Source organism: Folsomia candida, unplaced genomic scaffold (assembly GCF_002217175.1).
Source record: "Folsomia candida strain VU population unplaced genomic scaffold, ASM221717v1 Fcan01_Sc003, whole genome shotgun sequence".
NCBI lineage: Eukaryota > Metazoa > Arthropoda > Collembola > Entomobryomorpha > Isotomidae > Folsomia > Folsomia candida.
The window spans coordinates 14,950,185-14,976,689 of record NW_019091195.1 but is presented as its reverse complement, the minus strand read 5'-3'; the positions used below and the strand labels follow the sequence as shown (position 1 = coordinate 14,976,689).

The 26,505-nt window shown below is 39.6% G+C and overlaps 3 protein-coding genes across 11 annotated transcripts; 1 reads left to right on the top strand and 2 right to left on the bottom strand.

Moving 5' to 3' along the window:
* Positions 1-279: 279 nt before the first annotated feature.
* On the top strand, positions 280-8,559 carry LOC110846416 (cap-specific mRNA (nucleoside-2'-O-)-methyltransferase 2). Of its 7 annotated transcripts, none has more exons than XR_004834429.1 (16): positions 280-535; positions 616-782; positions 906-1,089; positions 1,156-1,563; positions 1,632-1,752; positions 1,844-1,956; positions 2,045-2,203; positions 2,290-2,463; positions 2,536-2,766; positions 2,836-3,063; positions 3,146-3,347; positions 3,424-3,601; positions 5,905-6,110; positions 6,203-6,358; positions 6,432-6,660; positions 6,756-8,559. XR_004834429.1 is itself a non-coding variant. In XM_035849974.1 (13 exons), exons 1-12 carry the CDS (start codon positions 428-430, stop codon positions 3,588-3,590), a joined length of 2,262 nt encoding a protein of 753 aa, XP_035705867.1. In that variant the 5' UTR covers positions 280-427; the 3' UTR covers positions 3,591-3,601; positions 3,755-3,829. The 7 variants fall into 7 exon arrangements, 3 of the variants coding, with proteins under 3 accessions (XP_035705867.1, XP_021948862.1, XP_021948861.1); XR_004834427.1 differs by having other exon boundaries at positions 6,193-6,358; XR_004834428.1 differs by having other exon boundaries at positions 5,905-6,120; positions 6,193-6,358.
* Positions 8,560-9,896: 1,337 nt separating this feature from the next.
* On the bottom strand, positions 9,897-25,886 carry LOC110845716 (vascular endothelial growth factor receptor 1). 3 transcript variants are annotated; one of them, XM_022092195.2, is made up of 24 exons: positions 25,532-25,886; positions 24,611-24,764; positions 23,042-24,389; positions 17,754-17,899; positions 17,370-17,541; positions 17,098-17,234; positions 16,877-17,021; positions 16,515-16,678; positions 16,259-16,439; positions 15,859-16,173; positions 15,571-15,773; positions 15,211-15,376; positions 14,960-15,139; positions 14,745-14,885; positions 13,992-14,125; positions 13,739-13,907; positions 13,565-13,665; positions 13,220-13,502; positions 12,984-13,079; positions 12,755-12,920; positions 12,035-12,446; positions 11,817-11,939; positions 11,617-11,749; positions 9,897-11,553 (listed from the first exon to the last, which is right to left on the bottom strand). In XM_022092195.2, exons 3-24 carry the CDS (start codon positions 23,124-23,126, stop codon positions 10,388-10,390), a joined length of 4,818 nt encoding a protein of 1,605 aa, XP_021947887.1. In that variant the 5' UTR covers positions 23,127-24,389; positions 24,611-24,764; positions 25,532-25,886; the 3' UTR covers positions 9,897-10,387. The 3 variants fall into 3 exon arrangements, with proteins under 3 accessions (XP_021947887.1, XP_021947888.1, XP_021947889.1); XM_022092196.2 differs by having other exon boundaries at positions 12,035-12,401; XM_022092197.2 differs by lacking the exons at positions 16,877-17,021; positions 17,098-17,234 and having other exon boundaries at positions 25,532-25,884.
* LOC110845717 (2-oxo-4-hydroxy-4-carboxy-5-ureidoimidazoline decarboxylase) lies at positions 24,182-25,715 on the bottom strand. The gene is made up of 3 exons (XM_022092199.2): positions 25,532-25,715; positions 24,611-24,764; positions 24,182-24,389 (listed from the first exon to the last, which is right to left on the bottom strand). The coding sequence occupies exons 1-3, from the start codon at positions 25,713-25,715 to the stop codon at positions 24,182-24,184; spliced, it is 546 nt and encodes a 181-aa protein (XP_021947891.1).
* Positions 25,887-26,505: the final 619 nt, after the last annotated feature.

The window sequence follows — 26,505 nt, the reverse complement described above, 5'->3', positions numbered from 1 at the left end:
ATATGTCGAGTACTGAATGACGCCTCCATAAATATGAAGTATTAAAGTGGTTCCGCTTCCACCTGCTTTAAGATTTTATTAATTAATTGATGTAGTATTGTCTTGCTAACGTAATTATTATTAATAAATGGTGAATTACATAGAAAAATCATGCATTTCTCAGTAATTTCCCCTTATACATAAGCACTTTCTATGCATTTCTCACATGACATAGCGGCCTGGTTGGTGAAAGCCGTCTAAATCCAGCTCAACTACTATGAAGATGCAACGTGCTCCTTTTGCATAATTAATAATTAAATGCATCTTCCACCTCCTCTTTCTCTCACAATCAGTTCGCTCTCTCAAATCGGTCGAGTTTCAGTAGATATCATTTCCTAAAAAATCACTACCTCCCCATTTTGAAGGAAGAATTGTCCAGCAAATAAATATGGTAACTACAAGTCAAGACATTTTGGAGAAGAAACGATGTCTCAAATCTCCAGAGCAAACCGGTGTTTCGATACCAAAGAAATTTTTCTTTTGGCCAAACTGGACGGTAAAGTCAATTAAAAAATTATTAATTGCTAAATTTTTCATGAGATAAATATTTATAACATTATTTCTTATGATTCTTAGGCAGTTGAATTAAGAGATCTTGAACATGAATTAAATGAAACGAAGAGCCTTTTGGATAAGTACCCATTGGATTCCTGGGACAAACATACGCGACAAATGAACACAGCAGGTCAAGTGGTTCCAATGGTGAGGAAGGAGTTTCATCCCGAATTTTGTAGCCAAGCGTGGTATGTACAAAGAATCTTATAATTAGTGCTATTATTAATGTGGTAATCTCATTATTGATTTGAATTAATTTCTTATTGTTGTAATCTCATGTAAGATAATTTCCACCCTATTATTTTCTGTAGGTGCAAAATGTACGAGTGTCTCAGCGCTTTTTCTCTGGTGCCTGAACACATTATCAAGGCTGCTGCTAAATCAGGGGGAAAAGTAATTCCACGTTTTTTCTCCGTACATTTGTGCGAAGCCCCCGGTGGAGCCTTCGTATCCGCAACCAACCATTTCCTATCGACGAATTATCCTAGCATTGAGGTAAATTATTCCATAAAAATCGTTTTCATACCAATTATGCTCATCAATTCAAATTTTGCTATCAAGTGGGACTGGCTCGCAACCACCCTTAATCCATACTACGAGGGAAATAGTGTTCAGACTGCGATGAATGCGGATTACTTGACGTTTACTTCTTTGAATAACTGGATTTTTCTAAAAGACACGACCGGGAACATTATGAACAGGAAAAACTTGAACAGTCTGATTGAGCAAGTCAAACGTAGATGTATCGGTTCGGATCAATATGTCGATTTGGTCACTGCGGACGGAAGCATTGATTGTCGGACGAATCCCATGGAACAAGAGAGCGATGCAATAGAGCTACAGTTCGCTGAAATGATTGTTGCCCTCTCAATTTTGGGTACCGGGGGAAGTTTTGTACTAAGAATGTCCACCTTTTTAGATTGTCAATCAGTTTCTCAGTTGTACATTCTGTGCTGCTTATTTAGAGAGGTGAGTAATTTCTTGAATAAGGTTGTTGGTGGGTAGTTAATATAATCAGAATAATTTTTCTGGTTCAGGTACATCTATTCAAACCAGCCACGAGTAATGAGGACAATTCCGAAGTTTATGTCGTTTGCTTAAAGTACAGAAGTCGTCGACAATTTAGAACTCAATTGGACATACTAATTGAATTATTGGGCAAGTTTTTTGACTAACAAAGAAGAGTTGGAATATTTCAATGTGTGATTATCGATTAGAGTATGAGAGTTCTTGCATTGTTTCACCACAGGGACAAAGACGTCCATTTTGAGACATAAGGCGATGATAAATAAGGACCTCTTGTTCTTTCATGCATTCATGAACACAATTCTTGACGCTGCATCGTTCTTCACCGAACTCCAAGTAATTCAACGATTCTAGTTTTATTTACTTATTGGAATTTCGCATTATTTAATAATCGGTCGCATGATTGTGCTTCTATTATGGACAGATTACCGCTATAAAGCGGTATATAAAAACTTGGGAGGATAAAAACGGACTATCTTTAGCCATCTATCAGCACGAGCTAATCCAACGCGAGGTCGCATTTAATTGGATCAATCGGTGTGATGTGAGGTCTCTCCCAGACGACAAGTCTCTAATACCTTTGGTAAGCGTCCTTTCTTTTTGGCAATGGCTTCTAAAAATCAAGTTTAGTGCACTGGCCTACTTCAAAATTATTGTTTTGTCTCCCAGCAGCTTCATACTAATATTATGGAGATGGATCCTAGATTTGAGATTGAGAGTTATGAAGATAAACCCATATTGTTTCAATCGACAAGTTTATTTGAAAAAATTGAAGAAATCCAGCAACAAGTTGAACATTACCAGAGTTTTGAGAGTCTGTCCTGGGAAGTGTCTGAAATATCGGTAAGTAGTCTAATAATGGCATCATATTGATTATAGAAGCTTGACTTATTTATTATGTGAATCTCAATTTAGGGGTCAATTTCCCAACTCTCCCCTCTCGTGGGTCGTCGGTATAGCGACATCTTGAGCTCTCGTTTCTGTTTGGGGAACGTCCTTGACATGCGAAGCAAATTGAGAGCAGCGGTCCGTCCCGTGCGGTCATTGATATGCTATAAAATTTGGATGGCTGGGCGCAAGCAGTGTGATACTTGTAATCCTGACAGTATTCGGTCTCATTTTTCACGCGTATTAACTGACCTGCCCGTAAGTTTCGTGTTTTGTGCCCGACATACTTACTAGACTTTTAAAAACAATAATATTTTGTTTGGTTAGGAACTTTGTTCTGAAACAGATTGGGAATTTAGCTTGCTCTGTTGTGCAGAAACAGTTAACAACATCTTAGACTATTCTGATGTCCAACGAACGCAAAGTTGCCTGCGTAAATTGCTCCTGGCAATTACTGGACTTAAAATTAACCAATCCTTGTTCCTCTGCACATTTCCACTTTTGTCAAGACTTCAACTGGGGTTCATTTATGCATTGAATTCGATTTTCAAAATGGTAAAAAGACAGCAGTCAAAAATTGTTAATGTCGAGGGCATACATTTTGTAGCTAACAACTTGTATTTATCGGGTAATACAGGTGGTACTCGGCACAGGAGGGAACGCGTACAGTTCGGAATACCCACAGGGAATTCTCCTGCATAGATATCGAGGCATTAATTCCCCCCGAGATCGAAAGCTTATGATGGAATTGGTCCGTATTGTCAATAAGATGAACAAGGGCAAAAAATCAGGTCATGGTGAAACCATACTGGAAATAGTACCAGCTAAGAACTTGATTGGTAATAATCCAAAAGAGTTTTAAATCATTTCTAATTAAAATGGATAGTTTAATCGTTTATGCATATTTATTTGCAGAGTTAGCAAACTTGAAGAACATATTGCATTACAACATGACCAACACTACAAACGAATTGTGTCAAATTATAACGGAAACCAAAGATGTCATCAAACACCCAGAGGAATGTGCAGAAGCTGATGAACAAACTTCACATACACCTTTAACTCCCATCTTGGAAAACTGATATGCCCTGTGGTTAGTTTCCTGTTATTTACGATTCTTAATTTTAATTATCTTTACTTAAAAAGAATAATTCATCTCGGTTTACAACCGTAATTTTGAGACCGATAGAGGTCGATCAGTTATTAAGCTTATAATAACATTTGTATAATGAATGCTCAATTTCAGAATTCGTACACTAACAAATGAAGGTTTGTTGCTAATAAATAAAAATTCCTTTAATTTGACTCATTTTCACTTTAATGACATTGTCATTTATCCGGAACTCTTTACCAACGCCAAATATCTCTCCTTCCCACAAAACTGCATACCCTGTATTTTTATGCATATTCACTAGAAATGGTTTTTATCATGAGAAGCGAATTCGTATTATGCGATGAAACCCAAAATCTTTCATTTGACATTATTGAGAATTTTCATCCATCCAAGGTAAACTATCATTTGTCTCAATTTGCCGCATGCTACAGTGTCGGACAGATGTCTACGTCCACATAGTCGCGTCAATTTCATTTTCAAATTGTCACTGAACTACTGAACCAATTTTCATCATTGATATATCAAATTCTCACAAATTTAACGTAATTTCATAGCACATTATTAGTTTTCCGCTAAAAAATTTATTTTAGGCCAGAGATGTATTTTAATTCAAAATGAAAACAATTGGATGGACAAAAGTCAACGTCCAGTCAGAGAAAACATACAAAAAAAACTGTAATTTATAAGGAATGTTATAACAATTAATTTTTAATATTTGGTTGGGCCTCCGTTCGCTTTAAGGACGGATTCAAGGCGTCGAGTCATAGAGTTTACCAAATTCTTGGTCACATCTTCAGAAATGGTTTCCCAAACTTCAAGAATTCTGGATTTTAGGCCCGGAATTCCTGAAAAAGATTGTTTTCTTATTTCTCTTTCAATGTGGTCCCACAGATGCTCAATGGGATTCAAGTCTGGAGATTGGGGAGGCCATTCTAGCTTCGAAATTTTTTTTTCTTGAAGTATTCCATGGTGGACTTGGCAGAGTGTTTCGGATCGTTGTCTTGTTGGAAGACAAATCGTCGTCCAAGTCCAAGTTTTCGAACAGATTCCTTGATATTACGGTCAAGTATTCCCTGGTACTTGTATTGGTCCATAATTCCGTCAACAAATTCCATTTTTCCTGCCCCACTTGAAGCCATGCATCCCCACACCATTACCGACCCGCCGCCGTGCTTAACTGTGGGGTTGAGATTTTTTGGATTCAAAGCTTCTTTTGGATACCTCCACACTCTACGACGCCCATCTGACCCACAGACATTGAACTTTGACTCGTCAGTCCATAAAATATGTCCCAGAATGTTTGTGGCTTGGAAATGTGGTCTCTGGCAAACTTCACTCGTTTGGTTGCATTCCTCGGTACAGTAAGAGGCTTCCGGACTGCTCTGTGGGATTTCAAATTTCCCTTGTTCAGTGTTCTTTGGATGGTCCTAGGACTAACTTGTTTGTCGAACATCTCCTTGATCTCGGTAGATAGCTTTGGAGCACTAAGTGAGGGTGTAACGTTGACTTTGTTGAGCACGTGGCGTACTTCTCGGTGAGCCAAAATGGGTTTTCGACCACTTCTGACCTTGTTTTGGACTGAACCATTAGCTTTAAAGTTCTTAATGATTGTCTGGATGGTTGTCCTTGCTAATTTATACTTGGTCCATATTTGTCTCTGCGACAGCCCCCTTTTTGTCCACCCTTCCAGTCCTGAATGACAAGATCTCGAATAGCGATAGGAATTTCCTTGCGTGTCGACGCCATCATATTTTTCTGGAAGAAAATTATTTAAAAATTAATGCGGCATATGTTATTGATAGATTTATTAAGTTACCTGATTTTATAAATTGGAGAGATTTTTGTTGTTGACAATTAAAGTGAAGTGGACGTAGACTTTTGTCCGCTCAAATTTCATCCTCTCTCGCTCTGCACTATGATTCTCAGTTTTCCCAGAATTTTCAGAAATAACTCATATGTTTTATGAAATTACGTTAAATTTGTGAGAATTTGATATATCAATGATGAAAATTGGTTCAGTAGTTCAGTGACAATTTGAAAATGAAATTGACGCGACTATGTGGACGTAGACATCTGTCCGACACTGTATTTCTTATGCACATTGCAGTCTGTATACAAAATAGTCTCATCTTCGGTGCTAAGAATTTTGATAACATTCGAAAAGTTTTTTTTAAATATCAACATTTATGGCTTTTAACCCATTAATTAAATTATATAACGCTACATTCATCACACCAAGCCATCTTTAACTATATTGTTTCCATTTTTCTTGATTTTTAAAGATGCAAATAACCATCACCCTGTCGTGGAGTCGTTTGGATATTTTAGTCCTTCTTATCTCCTGGAGTTGACACCTTATCTTGAGAAAGCTCCGAGTGCTTGGCGAAGCGAGCGTCCCTGCGAGCAAGGCGTCGTACAAAGCCTACTTATGGAGCCACGACTGAGGGTTTCTGCTCATTCTCTCTCTCGCAACCGTCGAAGTATAAAGGTCAAAAAAAGTGCTCTCTCGATCTTGCTCTTTTTCTCCCCAAGTTTTGAGCTGAATTTAAAAGTTGCATCTACTTTGCTAGAAACTTGAAGATTTCTTGCCATGGCGAAAACACGATCTTCTGGACGAGTTTTGCGATGTCGTGCAAAGTCGTGCGGGAACGCAGACTGTTGTGTCGATGTAGAAAAGTCGGTTCTGAAGTCGACGAAAAGGGAAACAAATCAAAAGGCAGCATCAATTATTAAAAGGTAAAAAATTAAATAAGGTTTTTTAAAAGAAATTTGTCCCTTAATTTTTTTAAATTCCACTTTCTATTTTCAGACCTTCGACGTCAAGACCCAGCTGTACTTTTCAACGTCGAAGTTTCACTTCTGCTCGTAAAATCAAAACATGGCGATTTGTTGATTTGGCAAAGTCTAACCCTGGGCAATATGGAGGTTTTGGAACGGTGAAATGGTTTCGGTCATGGACAAACTTCATCGATGAGCCAGGGGTCATCCACCAAGAAAATGTGATGATCTGGTTTGCGCAATTAAATGAAACTTTTCGTGTAAGTACTATAATTTATTTTTAACATACTTGTAAATTTATTTATGATTTTGTTTGAAAGATAAACTGTAATCTAATTACTTTACATTCTTATAGAATTCGCAATATGGGAACTCCGAGACGGCAAAGCAAAACAGTCAGCCGACCACAAAGCAACAGATCAAGAAAGAAAGATCCTCATCGAGAAACGAGGAAAAATTATTCTTGAAAAAAGAGGAAGCATCGTCCTTGAAAAAAGAAGAAAACCCGTCCTTGCGAAAACAGGAAAAATCATCCGTGCAAAAGGAGGAAGAATCTTCCCTGGGAAAGAAGGAAAAATTGTCCATCCAAAAAGAAGAATCGCCCTTGAAAAAAGAAGAAGACACGCCGACTGTAAAGAAGGAATCGCCAGCAATAAAGGAGGAATCGCCAAAAATAAAAGAGGAACGAAAATCATCGTCGTCCTTGGATGATGAGGGAATCTCCATTCAGCTGTCGGCTTCTACTACGGATGTATCTCACGCAGACCAGGCTGATGTCGAGAGTTTGAACCCATTAACGGCACCCCCCGAAGATTCTTACACGTACTTTGCCGTAGTTCCGGATGACCAATATACCATAATTGGCGGTCAAGTCATTGAGGACTTAACTCACCTAACAAGATTTATTGGGGACGACCATAGTGCTGCTTTGGCTTGCTACCAGCTAATCCACGCAGGCGAAGAAGGCTTCAATTTTGGACAAGGCGCCGAGACTAACTCCGAACCATACTTTGGACAAGTAGCCGACACTAGTTCCGAACCAGATTCCGGAGTTGGTGTATCCTTCGCAGAGAGTAACGATGACCCGTTTTTGAAGATTGTACTTGAGGAATTAGATAAGTACTTTGAAGGGGTTTCCGCCGAGGAAATTATTAAAATGGTGGCAAACTGTCAGCCATGATTAAGTAAATGCTATTTCTACTAATTACTTTGAAAATTTAAGATTAATGACATAAAGTAATTATTAGTAGAATAGTTGAAATGTACAAATATTCAGGGTTTTAAAAGTAACAATATGAATTTTATTAGTCTTAAACCACTGATGTTCTATTATTTCTAACAAACACAATCAATTTGACAATAAAATGAACTAAATATTGATCGATTTACTTATAAATTTAATGTGATTTAAGCTGTTTTATTTTAAAATTCATTATTTGCATAGTCAGCATTAACTTAATGTCCACTAACGTATAGTGTATCAAAACAAGCGCATTTTTCATAAACCGAATGGGCAGTCATGTATGTAAACGCGACGCGTATTCATTTTGGGAGCCGATTCATCCGCGTGTAAAGTTCGGGAACATTGCTCTCCTCGGCATAAAGGCTATTTGTCAAAAACGGGTGAAATTTAAATTGTCCCATTTACACCAAAATTCTCCAGCATGACCACGGGAGTCGATCCCAACTATTTTTGACCGTGTCGACACATTCTTGGCGAAAATTCTGAAGCTTTTGGCATGCGCTGATTGAGGTGAAATTTATTTTGTAGGTCATACAGAAATGGGGATCACGTTAAAAATAAAATTAACTAAATAGAATAAATAGAGTAACTTGTATTTATATTAAATTTTTATTGAATAAAAACTCTTTCTTATTTGAACTTTATTAACCGATTTTGTAATAATGTCATTCATACTGCAATGAAGTTTTACCTTTTTTTATGCGACAAACTATTAGCAGTGTGGATAGAATTTGAATCGTCTTCAAATCTAAAATTTTGCACACGTGGTTGTGGGGATGAATTTAAAAGGTCTAAATTTTGTTGATCAATTTACAAAATACCCGTCATAGTTTAAATCGTGTGCAAAATAAGTCAACGTTATAAGTTAATTGATCATAAAAATTCATGGGGCTGAGTACATTTCTTTAATCAGTATCAAAAAATAAATGAAACAGTCTTGATTTTGGGTATGCACAACTATTGATTACGTATTCTTGCATGCATACGTAATTACCTACTTAATAATAATAAGTCTTTATTGTCAAAAGGTAACAACTTGATAACATGCTGATTTCCAACCATTGACATTTAACTAAATACTTAATTATTGCAGTAGTATAATTTCAAGTTTAAGATTAACATCTCTTTTTTAACTTGGTTATTACTAATAACTTATTAGTTCCAGAAATGCGGAGAAAGCTGTAACAGCTTTGAATTTCAGTTTGAAAGTGAACAAATCAAAAAGCAGGGTACACACTATAAAGTTCTATTTTTTCTCTAGTAGACAGAAACACGCTTCACATATTCACAATAATTATCAAATTACTTAATTACATAATTGAAATACTCAGATCTATATAAAATCTTATTCAAACAGTTTTCTTGTACATTGTTAACTTATGTACAACATAATACATATAAGTTCTGCACCATACGGATAGAATTGGCAGGATGGTTTTATTATCGTGGAGTATGCAGCGTTCTCATGCACATTATATAAAAATTTAGCTAGTAAATAATATTTGTGTATATTTTCGTGTAACCAATAAAGCCTTGATTTCAATATTATATCAGCTACAACCTAAGATTACAATTAAAATGGGCATAAATCTATGCACAAACTTTAATATTGCAACAACAAATATTTAGTAACATGACTTGTTAAACAGTAATTTTTTAGAGGGGCGTTTTTAAAGGGCAATTTTTTGGAGGGACATTCTTTAAAGGGCCATTTTTAAAGGACCACTTTTAAGAGGGCCATTTTTTATAAGGCTACTTTTTAGAGGGCCATTTTTAAAACGCCTATTTTTAGAGGGCCATTTTTTTAATAGGGTCATTTTTTTAATAGGGCCGTATTTTGAAAAGGGCCATTCTTGAGAGGACCATTTTTTTCGTCTAACTACTCAGGACACCCTCGATCATCTAACCCATGAAATGAGTATATTCGCTTATCTCAACAAATTTTCTAATTTGTAAATCATATCAAGCAAATTAATCGCACTCAAAGCGGTGACCAGCAAAGTTATATCGAAATCATTGTTACAGGGTGAGCTACTTCTAACGTTACAACGGTTTATTGTATGATAATCTTGACCAGTGCGACCAGAATGAGAATATATAACTACGAAAGGATTGAAAAACATAATCAATAAGTTGGATGACAGATACATATATACGTTTTTCTCGTATTGTCATTTCTTTGTTCAAACTCACTCAGTCCTCCATTCTATTCCGGGCACACGTATCAGCAAATAAATCAATCTATGTAGCTCATTATTTTTTCGTAAAATCCAACACTCAGTTTATTCCATCAATTACGTTTATCAGACGAAAGAACATTAATTTTTTTGTTTTATGATAAGCGCGAACTTAATATAAATATGTGATCAGGTCACGAGAACTAGGCAATTTGTAACTTACCCAGCATAATAAAATATCTAATAGTAGGATAAGCCTATCCATAATAGCAATAAAAATGTACAAACTCAACAAAACGTACTCAAGTAAAAATATGTGGTAGTGACGGTACATTTACGTAAAAAAACATTGCTCATTTGAAACACAAAAGTGCTAAATTTTTAAATATGTAAATTCTCTCTCCTCCGATGACTAACTACACAAATTGTACGTGATGACTGATTATTTGGCATTAAGTAAATGAAACATTATCCTTGCAAACTTTCCAATTTCCTTTTGCATGCATCAGTCAATATGGTAATTGGAGTGATGGTGGGTAGCGGATTGCACACGTACTATTCTGAAGATTAAACAATGACCCCATTGCCATTCAGAACGATGCCCCCATTGGTGTGCGAATGAGTCCCATTTCCGGTAGCAAAATTAGGGATAGAGTGCGAAACATAGGTTAAATTGTGCTGCGAGGGTATCACTCCTCCTCCCTCCATGATATCGAGAACCTCTTCATCCTCATCCCCACCCCGGACTGTAGACTCAAACTGGTTCGAGTCTATTGAGCCTAGTCCGCTATCGTTCTTTTGGCGACGGAGGTGACGCCGAGACCCGTTCGGGTGGGGTTTTGTTGTCAACAAGGCATTGTTGTCAGTCTTTCTCGTCGGTGATAAGGGTAAGGGATCACCACCACCACTGCCCGCATCTTCCTCCACGACATGCTCCAGGGGGGCGGGTGGTGGGAACATGTTGTTGGGAACATAATTTATATTTGAGATCCCACCCCCACCATTGTTGGGTGAAGATGAATGTTGCTGTTGATTGTTGTCCTCGTCACTGCTGCTACTCCCACCACCGTGACTCTTGTTGTTCTCTTGCGAGATTCTGTCCCCGCCTCCTAAACCTATGGCGACATAGCCGACGTTCGTAGCTGTGGGGGTGGTGAGTTCATGCTCCACCGATCCAACCTTGACGTAGGGCAGAGTTCCCTCACTGACTGGTCGGCTCATAAACACGTAGCCGGCATTGTTGGCAAGGAACTGTCCCGTGGGCTCGCTTGGGGTGGTGGGAAGGGGGGTTGGGCTATGCAGAATGTTTTGGTACTGAGTTGGAGGGGTTTGTGGGGGATTTGGGGACAGAGGTGAGACCGCGTTTGGAATGAGATATCCCGAGTCTTCCAAGACCTTTGACACGTTTTCGTACTCGCGTTCCGGGGTGGGACGTGCACTGGCGGAAATAAAATCGGGTCCACTCATTCGACTGAGGTAGTCTTCCTTCCCGGACAACCACTCCTTGTTCATTCGATCGTACGGGACGTTGAGATCGACGTATTGTTGGCGGTGACCTTCCTCCATGAGGTCACCGATTCGATCCACCAGAGTGGAGAAGGTGGGGCGTGCAGAGGACTCGTGGGCCCAGCATTCCGTCATAATATCGTAGATTGAGGAAGGCGCGAGGGCCGGCTTCTCCATGCGGTAACCTTCATTCAGCTTTTTGAAGAACCCGTCGTCTGTATCCATTCCTGATTAGGACGAGTGCAGTTAGTATGGCTTTGTACATAATTACGCTTGGGGTATTTACCAACCTGGATATGGCGTTTTTCCCAGTGTGAACAACTCCCAAAGAACCACTCCGAAACTCCACACGTCTGACTGTGTGGAAAACACGCCGTAGTAGATGGACTCGATTGCCATCCACTTCACTGGGAGGAGGACGCCCTGTACAATTTTACACGAGTTGAAATTAATAGTCACTTTCCCTTCCATTTCAAATTTTGGCAATCACCTCGCTCTTTTTCTTGTATTTGTAGTCTTTGTACATTTCCTTGGCCAGACCAAAATCACAAATCTTGACTACATTGCCTTCCGTCAGCAGAGCATTCCTTGCTGCCAAATCGCCATGCAAAACCTGAAGTCGTCATTTCGATTAGTATTTTACTATTAGTAACTACAATACAGATATTTATTATCTGCAAAAAAATATGAGTCTGTCAGTATGCGAACCTTTCTAGACGCCAAGTATTCCATCCCTCTTGCCATCTGAAAGGCCCACCCCAAAAGATCCACACTTCGTATCGGTCTCACTTCCACGTGTTGGTAATCACCCCGATAATGCCCCTGGCCTTCGTCCCCCCATGTCGACGATGCGCATGAGGAACGTCGCTGACCTCCTCCTCCCCCCGTGTTGTGCGAGCTGGAAATGTAGCTCATGTCCGTGCACATACTTTCCATCTGGTAATCCGCGCTGCGACGACCATCTGTTGTCAACCCCCCCTCAAATCCACCCCCACCGACGCCACATGGTGTAACTGGGCTCCCCGAAATGCCTACAGGGATCTCTTCCAAGGTGCGATATCCATTCGATGCGGTTCTGGAGTTTCCAGTGTCCGTGAAAGTAAGGGAGGCATAATTCAGTCTACATTATGACACGAATCCCGCAACCAATCATCATGCAAATCCCGTGAGAGTCAGCAGCAGTGCATGCAAAATTGTATCGTGCAGTTTTAAATAAGTTATTAAATAATTGTCCAAGCCCATCATGTTGTTGAGAGTCCAGCACCAGAAGTAGTCGGGGTAAGCATGAGTTTCGTACAAAATTAAGGAGAACAAGTTAGATCGGTTTAGAAACTTCAGTAGTTAAATACATACGTGCAATTTAGACTATTTTTTTAAGGAGTGAAAAGTTACAGCAACTAAATAGAATGGAGGTATAGCTTTTCTTACCGTGGCGCTTCCGATTGTGCACTACCACGTGACATTTGGCGATAAATGGAGGAATCAATAACGCCACGGAGAGGATCCAACTGGTTAATGAACGTGTGTTTGTGTCGGTGCATGTAATTTAAGAGACTTCCATACTTGCAGAATTCCACAATGACAAATAGTTCCTCTGCAACGAATAATAAGTCAAGATCAGATTCCACCCATTGGATAATATTCGCGTTTGACTCACTCTTCTTCACAAGATTTGTAGTCACAGCTCCCAAAAGATTCACCACATTGACGTGACGTCCAAGGTGCACCATGATTTTCAATTCGGACATTAATGCTAAAAAAATGAGGGATTCAATTATAAATGTAAAAAGTGAAATGAATACTTTTTTTAAAATTATTCTATAAAAATGAAATTAAAATGAATTAAACAATACATTAACGTTTTATACAGAACATTTCTATAACAAATCATACCCTTAATGTGGCTCTCGTCTGCATTGGTTTTAATCATTTTTACAGCCACGGTGGTCGCGGACTCGTTTTTGATAATCCCGATCGCCTCGGCCTTCATGACACGACCAAACGCACCAGAACCCAACTGCATCCCGAGGCGTAACCGGTCTCGAGGAAATTCCCAAATGTTGTCGTACGGGAGGAGATTGGCTTGGTCTTCAATCCCGAGTTCTGGATTTATGTTTTCTACTGCTCCATCTTCAAACTCCTTTTTTTGAATTTCATACAGGAAACGTTTCATTTTCTGAAAATGGAAAAAGTTTAGTTTTCTAACTCTTAACTTTCAATATGATAATGTTTACTCACGGCTTTGTTGTGGTTTTTCTTAATAATGCAGAACATTAAGATGAGAATGATGGCCATAAAGACCACAATGAGTCCGATGAGAGCGGGGTGTATTCCATTCCCTGTTACGTTTACATTGGTTGTAGCATTAATTTCAAAACTATTTTGAAAATATGCTTCTTCTTAACTATGTACCTTCCACTTCAATGTCCATATACGCGTTTGCCGTTCCGTTCCGATTTCTCGCAGTGCAAGCATACTTTCCCGACGCGATGGACCGGATGTAGGAAAATGTGAGGTTTTCTCCATCCTCAGAAACCGTGTATTTGATCTCTTCAGGCCATTGGGACGGGCTTAGTCCGTCCTAAAGCAATATTATTTCCAGCAATATTATCTATCACGCTGCATGACATGACGGATTGAAATTGCAATCGTTTCGTGTATGCACCTTGGTCCACTCGATTGTTGGCCTGGGTCTCCCATTCGCCCTGCAATAGAGACGCAACTCGGGGGGTTCCCCCTCCTTGAAAGTGACTTCAGACTGGTTCAAATTGGTCGAGTGGATGTTGGGAGGAATCATGTCTGCAGAAACATAACATCCAATAATCGATACTCAATAAAGTATTGGACATCATGTGACCTTAACCTTTCTCTTAAAATAATATGTAACGTCACCTCGTGTAATTTCAGTGCCAACGTCAATCTCATGTATAAGTTTGCTTTGTAATTGATCTGCTTGTTGACACCCACACTTACTTTTCGGGGTGCTGAGCATATGCATAGGACACGATACATGCAAAACGCGACCCGATGCCTTACTTTCACCACCACCACCCAAGGGAGGAAGGAAAGGAAAGCAATTAATTTGTGTTTGCACACTTGATCTTTTTTGCTTGTTTCGTGGTCGGGTAGCGTGGTCTCTTCTTCTCGACCTTCATTTCATACTCAAGTCATACGTATGAAATTGTGTCCTTATACTTTGCAAGACAAATAGCTCGCTTCTCACTTCCAACATAAAAGTGCTACTACTGCGACTTTATTTACTTTGCACTCATTTGTTCTTATCGGGCTTCCTTTTAGTACCCCTGCTTGTATTGTGTACCAGAAATTAAGTCGGGTCGTATATGGGCCATGTCACTGTCACTTCAAAAGCGCTGATGCTGCAAATGTGTGTCATATAAAATGCTAGCTGTCCACTTACCCTGCACATTTACAAGAACGGTCTCATTTTCTCCGGTGGTGCCCAATATGCAAACATATTCTCCATTCTGTCCTTTACTGATTTTTGGAAAGGTGAGAATCTTCTGCCATGACCATTTTGTTTCCAAGCTGCCCACACGCACTGAAAATAATTCCGACAGAAACATGTAAACATTTCGGTTCATAAATATTATTCCTGTTCAGAAAACCATGTACCCGAGCTGTTGTCTACTACGAAATCTTTCAACGTTCCAGAACGATCCTTTAATTGCCAGGTCAATTCTTTCCATCCATTCGTTTTTGACAAGGCACAGCTCAGTTGAACTTGGTCCTCATCAATAAACTCTTCTGGAGCGGAGACTCCGAATCCTCGATTGCCATTATCGCCAGGAAAGTCTGGAGAGCATATTTTCATAAGAAACCTAGAGCGTCATGGTAAGAATTGCGTCGATGTTGTATTCTTTTACCAATCACTTTAACAGCTCTTTGGAGACAGCCAACGCCTTCGTCGTTGCTCCCCTTGCACACCAAGACACCATGTTTGGTCGGGCGGAACGATATCGTGGCCGAGGCAAAGGTTCGAGCCCACATTGGAGACAGAGTCGATGTGGGTGTCGTCGTCGTGTTGATGGGCTACAGAATTGAAACGTATGTTTTGCTTAGAAATGATTTTTGGCGATGAAATGTCAAGTGGGATTAATATGTCAAGTATTTGTCCAGTTATCGAGACACAGTTATGCTGTTGGTTTCTTAATTTCGCCCACCCATTGACATTTAACTACATATGTGCAAACCGAACTGATAAATATTTACGAGAAAGAACTGACTTTAATCATTTCCATTCCTTTCGTGTTGACGCATCCGTTGGTCACGGGTCGTCTCTCGAGTTCTTGAAATGTTTGTATTTCCATGAACCACCAAGAAATGCTGGGAAGAGGGTTTCCTCGCCCGGAACAAGTCAGAGTGTAGCTCTTGCCTTGTTCAAAGTAGGCTTCGGGTTCTTTCGGCTTGATGAAAATTTCCGGTTTATCTGCAAAAACAAGTACACGATATTGATTAATTGGATGATGATGAATTACTAAATGTAATGAATTAGAGACACATTATCTGCTCACCGAGGACTGTAAGGCGGAGCTCCAGCGTCTTAAAGACGTCGCTAAAGTCCCTCAAACGAACTAGAAACTGATAAGCCCCACTGTCCTTGAGAGATGCGTTGAGTATCTTGAGTACGACGAGGGGACCTTTCCTATCAATTTGGTACTTGGGGTCATCAGGGTCTCTTCCGATCTCTCCGCTGTTGACCTTTCTCCACGTGAAGTCCAGAGCGGTGGGGTAGCTGGAGATGTTGATGACCCACTTGGCATCGAAACCACCCCTTTCCTCGATGTCCGTCTTGTCCGTCGTCACGTTCAGAAAACGCTCCTCGGAACCTGTCAATGTGGAAATTGATTTTTTTTCTATTTTGACATGTCGGATAAACATAGTGATTGATAAGCCGCCACGACGTCTGCGTACCATACACGTTGACATATTTGCTCGCGCTTCGACGCGAACTGCTCGTCCACACGGCGCAGATATAGGTCCCTCGGTCTTCTCGTTGTGCATTGACCACGGTGAGCGTGGCCTTGAACGCCTTCCGGTTTCCTGACGAATTGGGCTCTTTAACCGGGTCCAGGCTCACGGTGGCTCTTCCAGACTGGGCAGATTAATAATGTTATGAAACTTCCTTCATTAAAGTCAAGAGTTGTAATAAATATGAACGAATTCCTACATTTATGACATGAGCCGGTTCTGTCCAATTGATATTGTAGAATACGTAGCTCTCCTCGACCGTTCTGCACTCCACGGTAAAATTGGATCCTAGTTGAACCACTCCCTCGTCCGTGGCAGATATCAAAGGTGTTCTCAGGGTGTAGCTCGTCGCATTGTCCGGAGCTGGTGAAGAGGAGACAAGAATAAATGCTAAACCTTCTCAATGTCACATTCAATAAAATGTATTAAAGCAGCAGTGCCCCAAATTCCCTCCCAAAAAGCAACAACTGATCCCAGCACCCCAGATTACTTATTGCGTAACTACAAATTCATACAACTCCATTCTATTTACTTGATTAGCAGCAAACAATGCGACATTACCCGGGGTGACCGTGACCAGCCACATTTTGCTCTTTTCGACACTGCCCCGTCTCCCCACGCAGGTGTACAATCCGTCCGAAGAGGTGAGCACGGGGTCAATCAAGAGCCCGATGTGAGGATTGTAGTTCTCCCTGGTCAGCACAATCTGCACCAACGAATGAATAACCAACCATGCCAAACCCACCAACAAATAAGCCACCCAACAATCACCCCAAGCTTACATATTCGATGGTATTGAACTTGATCTCAATCGTGACATTGGGGCTGGTCGGTTTGCACGGGATGTTCAGCATCATTCCGGGATGTGCCGTGAGGATGGAATATTCCGAGTTCAGATCAACCACTGGATTCATTTCGTCTAAATAAATACAAGCCTTTTGTATATGTACAGCTTTACCCGGTTAAGATAAGCCCAACGACAGCAATATCAGTATGGTGTTAGTGCATAGATATGTATATGCAAATTATTTAGATTGCCTAATTATCAACCCACCATCCACAAACACGTAAATACTGCTTTCCTCCGAGCTGGAGTTGTAGACGCAGTCGTACACGCCCACATCCTGCGCCGAGGCTGGCGACAGGGTCAGTGTGCTGGCGTAAGGGCGTGACACCGAGGACGAGTTGACGTTGGACTTGTGATCAAAGGTGAATCGGTCGTCGATCTGTCGTGACGATGAGGACAAAGAGAAAGCAAACAAAGTGGGATGAGTATCTTGTTGTTGTTATTTGCGAATGAGAATCAAATTCTTTACGACAACGTGGGTATGGAGCATATAATTGATTTATTAGATTACTACATCATCGAATCTTCTGATCTATGTCTTATCAGCCATAGTCATGATAAGCGGGACATGAAATAACATGCATAACTTACAGCTCGTGGAGCAATCCAATGCAGGGGAGCGTCCCCGTGACAGATTAGGATGAGATCTGACCCCACGTGGACAGTCGTTGTGGGGCCGGGGTTCACAATGTCGGGGGGCTCGAGCGCCTCACTCGCTGCGAAGTTTAGGAACATCACTGCAAATTAATAATTAGTAATTAATTTAAAAAAGCTTGACATTTTTTATTGTAAAGCATTAAATTAAATTTCATTTTATTCTTGATGTGTAGACATGAGTGCACTTGATCCCGAACGGTCAAAAGAGCGATTTGATGAAAAGAATGAATTCACTAATCACAGAATTGGATAAATTTATATCATTGAACATGCTTTTGATAACAAGTTATCACATCCTGCCAGCCCTGCATAATCAAAATGCAGTCCATGTGCAATAAACTTGCATCCAACTTGTAAACCCATCCTCGCTACAAGCAGAAGACCAGTTAACAAGTCACAATTAAACTGCCAGCGTTAATTATTTAAATAAAGTGTCATCCTGAATTTACACCCATCCCGAGTGGGTATCAAACGGCCGCGGATGTGTATAAATATTAAACGCAAATTTCCAGCTAATTCGTAATTAATCACCCTTAATTGTAAATAGCATTATGGACTAATGATTCAATTCATACACCATCCGCTCATCTCATCCCATTTTTTTTTACATCTTCAACCCAAACAAAATGAGCCTGATTGTCACCATAGATTATAATAAACGTTTTTCTTTTGCGTAATAATGTTAAAAGCTGCAGAGTCGTCAGGTATGTGGTGTCAGGTCCGTAAAAACACGACTTATTCAAGCATGTAGAGAGTGAAAAATGGTTCTGAGAACGATACCCAGAAGATAAAGTGAAAAAAAACTTTATCCACCTAATTCGCCCCTTCTTTAAATGGAGTCAACTTTTTGCCGGCCTCATCATCGCAGTCATCATACCTGCCTCAAGTCGAAACTAATCCTGACATATCAGTGGGTGACTAATTGTTCATGTAGCAAGGCATTATTTGCATCGTAGAAGAATGAATGACGTCACAAAACGTATGTATGTGCAAAAGTTGTGATGAATGGGATGGGAAGCACTGGGTCTACCTCCTCGTAAACCAGTACCTGACTTTTGACGTCACAATTTCATACACCTTTTTCCTTAATCAAGCATTTATTTATTCTGCACTTGCTATTTTTGTCGCTATTATTGCACACGTTGCGAATCGTAAACTCAGACACGTATGAATGCCTCCTCTCCTCCCACGAGATAGACATTGACCTTTACCTGAGTGTGCTGAAAGATTATAAATTCGATTTTGGGAACACAATTTCATTTCACAGAATCAGACAAATAAAATTTTCATTAAAATAAAAGTGTATACATTTCTATTAAAATATTGACATTGGCAAATCATCATTCGTAGACGATTACTTATAAATAAATTCAAAATGCGCTAGTACAATGCCACCCAATTCCTGGACCTCCTTTGTGCCTCTGCTTTTTAATGTGACGAGACGACTCTTTAAAAAATAAGCAATAAGAATGATATTGCAAGGAGTTGAGTATGCAGAGGAATCTCACGAGTCCAGTGTTTTACCTAAAATGCATGCAAAATAGTGAGACTGCTGTAGAGCGAATTTTGCTAATGTATGTGTGCATCAGGTACAAAACTGCTTGAGTTGACTTGTGCCAATATGCATGCACATAGTTGACCTTGGGTTGGAGACAATTACTTTAACAAACTGCAAAGACGAGCTTATAACTTGGCTATATTTATATGCTTAATAATACTTATGAACTGTTGGAGCCGATTGTTTGTCCACCTCTTAAGCATCAAATGTGTACAATTCTGGTCTGGCTGTAAATAAATATGTACGTGTGCACACAACTCAATGGATGACAAGCACCCTACACAACTCACTAATTCATCCTGACATGGCGATGATGATCTTTATAATTGCATGGATTTTTTTGTACCCAGCGATAAATCCTGGATGGAGTTGTAGTTGCGTGTAATTCATAAATTGATTGATAAGTCGGAGAGGCGAATACTGATTATGATGTTATTGAGCCAAGTATTTAGACCCAACAGGTTGTAAATACGCTATTATGTAGTTCGTACTCGTATACATTATCTATCAACGTGTTGATTTTGTAGATCGGCAAAACAGAGGCAAGTCTCAAGTGCAAGGTTAAAATACTGGCAAAATTATTAGCATATAGTCGTCCAACCTAAATACGCGCAGAACACTTGTTGCAAATATTCTCCCGTTTATTTCACGCTGCATGTAAGTTGCTGTAATTGATATGTTGATAAAACTGTTAAATTGGAAGGGCCCCTTCAAGCCCTCTTGAAGTACAAGAATATAAAGAGATCAGATATTAACCAGATTTTGTGAATTCCGAAAATCTGAATGGAACTGTATGCGCAGTTAGTGCGGTCTTTCCCATAAAATAAAAATTGAAAGTTGGGTTATTTAATTTGACGCCTAACTCACAGGAAAATTCATGAAAATGAATCAATACAAATTTTTACGAGGTTCTATCCGTAGGTTGTGGACCCCATGTCCTCCGCATTTAGGCAAAAAACTGTCCTCCGGAGGACACAAAAATCCATGACTCCAAATTCATCCTTACGCAGTTCGATTTTCTCCGAATTGGTGTACACTCCACCAAATATTTTCAGGTTGCTTAATTCATTTCATAAGACTTGTCCTAATCATGCATGAATGTTAATGGATAGCACAATTTTTTGTATATTTAGAAATGAAGAAAGGTTTAATGGTTCCACGCACGACCACAAATGTAACGAAACCACGACTCTACGCGATAAGGGGAGGATTTTGGACTGGATGAAGGAAAATTGGTGGAAATTTGTCTGCAATATTTTAGTTTGTTGATATTTTGTTAGCGTTTCTTCCTTCCTGGATTGTGTACATTAATTCCATTCTCGCCCATCAAAATATTTGACTTCTCTTGGAACTAAAAAACCGTTGGGACAAGAAACCTAGGCACGCTTACCAGCCACACCACCTTACACAACTTTTTGGCCATACGGACGACGAAATATCTATGAATTGTCCAACACCATGAATGAATGCAAAACTTTGTATGAATGATTTTACTGAGTTTTTTTTTTAACTTTACAAACAAAACCAAAAAAGAATGTGTACGAATATGAAATGTTTAGTTAAAATATTTGCTTTTCATATTTGTTTTTGCGAGTGTGATAGCAAAGTTAGCTAGTTGTACGAGTGTGCATACTTGGTGACTTCGGAGAAACGCTGCTTTATTCCCCCATATTAAAAATGCCATTGTTCCACTATTTTTCTTTGAATGGAAACGTTTAAAAAAAATAATACTAACGTCTCCCTCCATATTTTTATCACAGATTGAAAATGACTGACTACGACTAGGTTACTGTTACGGGAAGATTATTCCATAATTCTGAAACAAGAACAAAAATGCGTTTGAATAGTTTTGCTGCTCAATTTCATAACGTCGTGTTGTCTGTAGCATACAAATTACCAGTTTGGAACACATTTTAACGGAACCAATACAACATGCAGTGGTCACCATCCGCTCCATTCATGCTGCCACATTTTGATAATAATTTGACAAAAGAAACCCAACAACAACATGTATGGGTCTTGCCTGGGTACTTCCTGTCCTCGCTGTGGCTTATCTCTTTCGATAACATATATGCGCAACTATCTTGTGTACGTACGTACGTATGCATTTGGGTAAGCATAAGAATGCTTAATCCATACATAAATACATGGTATATAAAATAACAACAAGTGTGTTGGTAAACTGTGACCGCATTCTTTTAGACCGTTGCACTCAACTCATTGCAATTCATATAAAAACTGAAAAGATTTCCGTCCATGAAGTTTTCGAGAATACGTAAATGAATGAAACAACGCAAAATCTCGGGACAAACTTGAGACGAATTCGGTTTTCTGAGTGGTAACTAATAATTCAGCCTGGGTCGTTTTGTTCTGCCCACTGCACTGCTTTTATGCATGTACATGGCACGTAGTCACCTCTTCGTTCCCGGATTTTCTCAAGTTTTCCTTCCCCCGAGAAGAAGACTTTGACGTGTGTGGTGAAAATGTTTCAAAGAGTCGAAAGTTGGTGAGATGCCCCGTTTTTTCTTGTATCAACAAACAAAAGGAAAATTTTGCAGGTCTTTTCGACCGACTTTCGCACATTATGTATGCTCATGTGATATTTTGTATCAGTTTATAAGGAGGAAAGGAGGAATGCAATTTCTTAAAATGGGGACTCTCATATTACTCTGAGGTCATCCAAGATTTTTCTGGAAAATGGGAATCCCAGCATCTTTGACATTACGTTGTCCACAAGGCGTGTCTTTGTTAATAAGTACGTAATCTCTATCTCTGGTCTGATACCAAACTACTTCCCCACTAATTTCCAAGTACTTTTGCTAATTAAATCATCAACAATATCTTAACGTATGTAAATGCCCAAAAACATAAGCCGACACTATTTACCGAGTAGCTGCGTAATCAGTTATACATAAATGTGTCAACTCGATTTTAATTCATTAATGGAACGAGTTCATGCATGTACAAGTCCAGCAAATTTTCATGATCACATGAAACGACCACGATCCGTACGTATCTCTCACAAGATGAGTAAGTTAGTGGGCCACACATCCCATAACATCTTGAAGAGCGACATTAAATGGCCAGGCCTGGCTGGCTGTTTTCCCATTCGCGAAAGGAGATTTAGCAGGAGGTAAAACGGCGACGGGCGGACGGACGTATGGAAAATAATATTGTATTTAACTTGGTTTGCTGGATTGTGACCCTGGTTTCGATTCATGCATCCTTTTCCCATTACTCCCACAATTTTTGCAACTACTTATTTATTTCGATGCTATTATTATGTAGATTAAATAGAAATCCCCATTTAAATTGAAACATGCATTTGCAGGACAACAGAAAATACATGCACGCTAGTCCACTTGATGTAACCAGCTACGCAACAGTGGTTCCAAAAAAATCTCGGACAACTGGAAAACTAGATTCCACACGAATAATGCATTCAACTTTTGCCGTCTTAAACGAGTTTATTCATTAAAGGGAGAAATAATAAAGAGAGAGAGATGTTGACGTGCAGCTACTTTAATTTGCTACCCAAAAGTATGTACTACCACACGCGTTTCATTCCATCCACTCCAGTCGGAATGGGTACGTACGTAGTTATCTAATTCCCAAGTAGTAAAACAAGCATCGAGTCAAGATCAAAATAAAAAATCCCACTTACCAAGGACGAGAATTATTCGCCTCCTGTCGTCCTGGTGGAGGTGGTTGAATGCAGTTCCACATTGTTGTGTCCGTGTCATGAGCATCGTTTTGTAGTGACTGGTGATCCTCGACTGACTATTTTCCACTTCTTTAAGTATTATTATTACGAACACATCACTACCAATTCGAGTTCACATACACCGTAGTAAATAATATTCAGGCATGTCCGAAAAATATCACGAGGATTTTGCCCCAGTTGCAGAAAAACCTCCACAATGTCGCAAAAGCTCATAAATGTCACATAATATAAGGTCACCTTAACTTTATTGCAGGTGAGACACCGGCCAGAGTCGTATAATTTGTAATAACGTCCTGGGGAGTGGAGCTCCACGGACTTTTCTGGCGATTTCGATCCTGCTTTCACACCAACTTGTTTGATGATACAACAATGTTTTGACCCATTAAAGGACAATTTCGGGAAATAGGACGCACCTTCCTCTCGAGCGACTCGGACTTATCCGCTGCTGCACACTTATCCCTCCAACATTAGTGACGATGATGCTACGGAGTACAGCCAAGACCTCTGACTACTTTAGATGACGCGTACGTACGGTCCAGTCCGCCCAAGTCGTTGTGCAAAAACAAACTGATTCAGCGAGTTGCAATGTGACGAGAGAGCGAAATCATGAGCGAGTGAGTTGAGCATCATAAAACATAAGCTGAGGCTGTAGTCAGTGCATGTGTGGCGTTATCATCATCGTCGCACTCACGTATGGCTGAGGATGGTTAAGAAGTACCAACTTTTAGTGGATGACACCACAACACGAAGCACTCGATCACCACTGTGTTGCATATATAAAACTGCTACAGAGACCACATTATGGTACATCTCATTTGCATTCAATAGTGCGATTATGTGTATCCTCCTGGAACAATTTTATTCGCCAAAAAATTGGCAGGTTTTTCATGTGCAGCTAGTTATCTAGATTTCTGGGGTAAATTATAAGATATTTGCTCGAATGGAGTAATTTTATTGGACAACATTTGAAAACCAAATTACATAAAGTTGTAACCTAATTTCTGCATTAACAAGTTTCCAATAAAGGCAGAGTTTCTTTAACGTGATCCAATTTCATGACAGTCATTGTTGATTGATTAGTCACCATCCGCCAATTAATTTCTCGGCCTCTTCATGCTGTAGGATATCGAGTAAGCGATAAAAGGCAATCTTTTTAACTTCTTCCACTCCTTGGATGACTTCTTTCTCGGTCTCATTTTCCAACCGGGCTTCCAAACCTGACAAAATTGCAGCCTTTTTGTTATCTCGAGCACAAATTACGAAGGGGAAACCGAACTTGGTTTTGTATCTGAAATTGGAAAAACGAAGCAAATTGAGACTTTTGTAAGACAAGTTGAACGAGGCAAAGGTTGGATGGAATCGCTCTCTAGCTTGCCCCATCACTAACGAGAGTCAAGTTGGCGATGGGAAGGTGGCAGTGCGGGTTTGCGCTTGGATACCGCAGCTCGAGTCATTCTCATCTTGCAGTATTTTCCTATATGTTAATCTTCGTCTTGTATCTTGACTTACGCTTCGTTAAGCCGGGTCAGATTGGCCTTTTCCTCGGGGGTTAAAGTATTCAGTTCAGCCGCTAATTGTTCCTTGGTCGACTCCGTGGTCAGAAGACCCCGTTCCGCTATGCGACCTGCAAGGTCCGGATGGGAACGAAGAATCCCTTCCTTGCCTGGGTTAAAATAGGAACCGTTTTAATCTAAAAATTATCCTTCTCGTTTTTTGTGCATGTACATATTTCGCATTCTTTCCACTAAATCACAAGTCAGTATGTACACATTTACAAATTTACGGATGGATCAAAAACGTCGTGTCGTGGTGCGTGTGGTCTCGAATATTTCAGATTTTTTCCAAACCTTAAACGTATTCCTTTCCCATCTCTTTGTGAACGTGTCATGTCATGTACGGAGATTGAAGAAGAATAATAATAACGCGTTGTAAAACTTGATTTTTTGTGTTTTTTAACTCTAACAGCCTCACACAATTGAATGATGAATTTGCTATTGTACGTCCTATTTATTTTTCTAAACCTTTCTAGACTTTTACTTATTTTTTGCCATAATTGTCGTCCAGTCATAAAACTAGCTACCAAATCCGAGAAACAGCATCATCAGCAGCACTATTCTGCATGCATGACATACGAAAGTAAAAGTTTGCACGGAAGTTCACTTGTGTATATTCATCACGACTTTGTTGATTTGTTGTTTGGATGAGTTCCACTTAATTGAATGCTTCCCGTTGTCAACTACTCGCTTCGGCGTTTCCCGTCCCCCAATTCTGCCCCTAATTTTTATTGCCCCCACAAAAAAGTTTACAAGTTGCTCACTCAGAAACAAAGTCAGCTCAACCCAACTGGATAAAGAGTTGAATGGAGAATGACGAAGGAGCAGATTTATTAGGGACACTGACAAATGCAAAATATTAGTAAAAATGGTTTACCAAGTTTCGGAAGAGTGTCGATAAAGTCGCAGAATGTTTTGTGAAGCTGTTTCACGCCATGAAATGGACGTTGTGACCAAATGGCTGCGGCGAAGAGGGAACAGTGTTCCACGACGTTGCCGAAAGTGGAGATAAAGTCTTCGTACTCCATCTCGTTCACTTGGTTGATGGAAAGGGGACTCATTTTTTCGAGATGGTTTTTAATTGTGTGAGAAACTATTACAAAAATCGAGTTGTTGAAAAGAGAGCAGTGATAATTGCACGTTGTGAGTACGAGAAGATGAACAAGCACATGACAACTGCTAATCGAAGCTATGAAATCACTTGTAACCAGTTCATGCAGTGGTGGTTGATCAATACATATAACACACATTACCAATGGTAATTTACCATTAAGTATTAATACATATGGTCGTGGTCAAGGTCGAAATTTAAGAAAATGTGTACGCAAACTTGTGCTGTATGTGTTGATGTGATGTGTTGTGGTGATGCATGAACAGATCAACATCTTGTTATCATTGTCCTGTTATTGTAAATAGGTTGGTTATACTGATCTCTCCACATTAATAAAAAATACTTTATGTAACATTGAATAATATGTTATGCTTGTAATTATTATTCGGAAACTTAAGCCAAATTTATAGGACAAACTGGATATAAAAATTCAGAAAATAATATTCCGAACTCTGACACTGTGTGATATTGCTGCATAAATGAAGAAGTCGATGATAAATACAGTCTCACAAATCTCGTGTGTAACAGGACGATACAGATTTAAGGCTGGTGACTTGCATAGAGGGAGATTTGCTAGTTTCTCTTATTCCCTCTCTCTCTCCATTGCAATAATAATGACACGGAAAAGTTTGAGAAGATTGTCATATACCTGTCACCATAATGGTTTTACTGCTCCCGAAAGATACATGCCAAAAAGATGAGATGATAATATTTCTCCCGTAAAGTAGCCATGCATCCAG

Excerpts from the sequence above, each read along its gene's own strand:
- LOC110846416 (XM_035849974.1), top strand. The coding sequence starts at position 428 with ATGGTAACTACAAGTCAAGACATTTTGGAGAAGAAACGATGTCTCAAA. Across the intron at positions 2,204-2,289 it reads ACAAGTCTCTAATACCTTTG|CAGCTTCATACTAATATTAT; the intron begins GTAAGCGTCCTT and ends TTTGTCTCCCAG. Across the intron at positions 2,767-2,835 it reads GCGTATTAACTGACCTGCCC|GAACTTTGTTCTGAAACAGA; the intron begins GTAAGTTTCGTG and ends TTGTTTGGTTAG.
- LOC110845716 (XM_022092195.2), bottom strand. The coding sequence starts at position 23,126 with ATGCTCATGACACGGACACAACAATGTGGAACTGCATTCAACCACCTC. Across the intron at positions 17,022-17,097 it reads AGTTCAATACCATCGAATAT|ATTGTGCTGACCAGGGAGAA; the intron begins GTAAGCTTGGGG and ends TCGTTGGTGCAG. Across the intron at positions 13,908-13,991 it reads CAACAATCGAGTGGACCAAG|GACGGACTAAGCCCGTCCCA; the intron begins GTGCATACACGA and ends ATATTGCTTTAG.
- LOC110845717 (XM_022092199.2), bottom strand. The coding sequence starts at position 25,715 with ATGAGTCCCCTTTCCATCAACCAAGTGAACGAGATGGAGTACGAAGAC. Across the intron at positions 24,765-25,531 it reads CGACACTCTTCCGAAACTTG|GCAAGGAAGGGATTCTTCGT; the intron begins GTAAACCATTTT and ends ATTTTAACCCAG. Across the intron at positions 24,390-24,610 it reads CTGACCCGGCTTAACGAAGC|ATACAAAACCAAGTTCGGTT; the intron begins GTAAGTCAAGAT and ends TTCCAATTTCAG.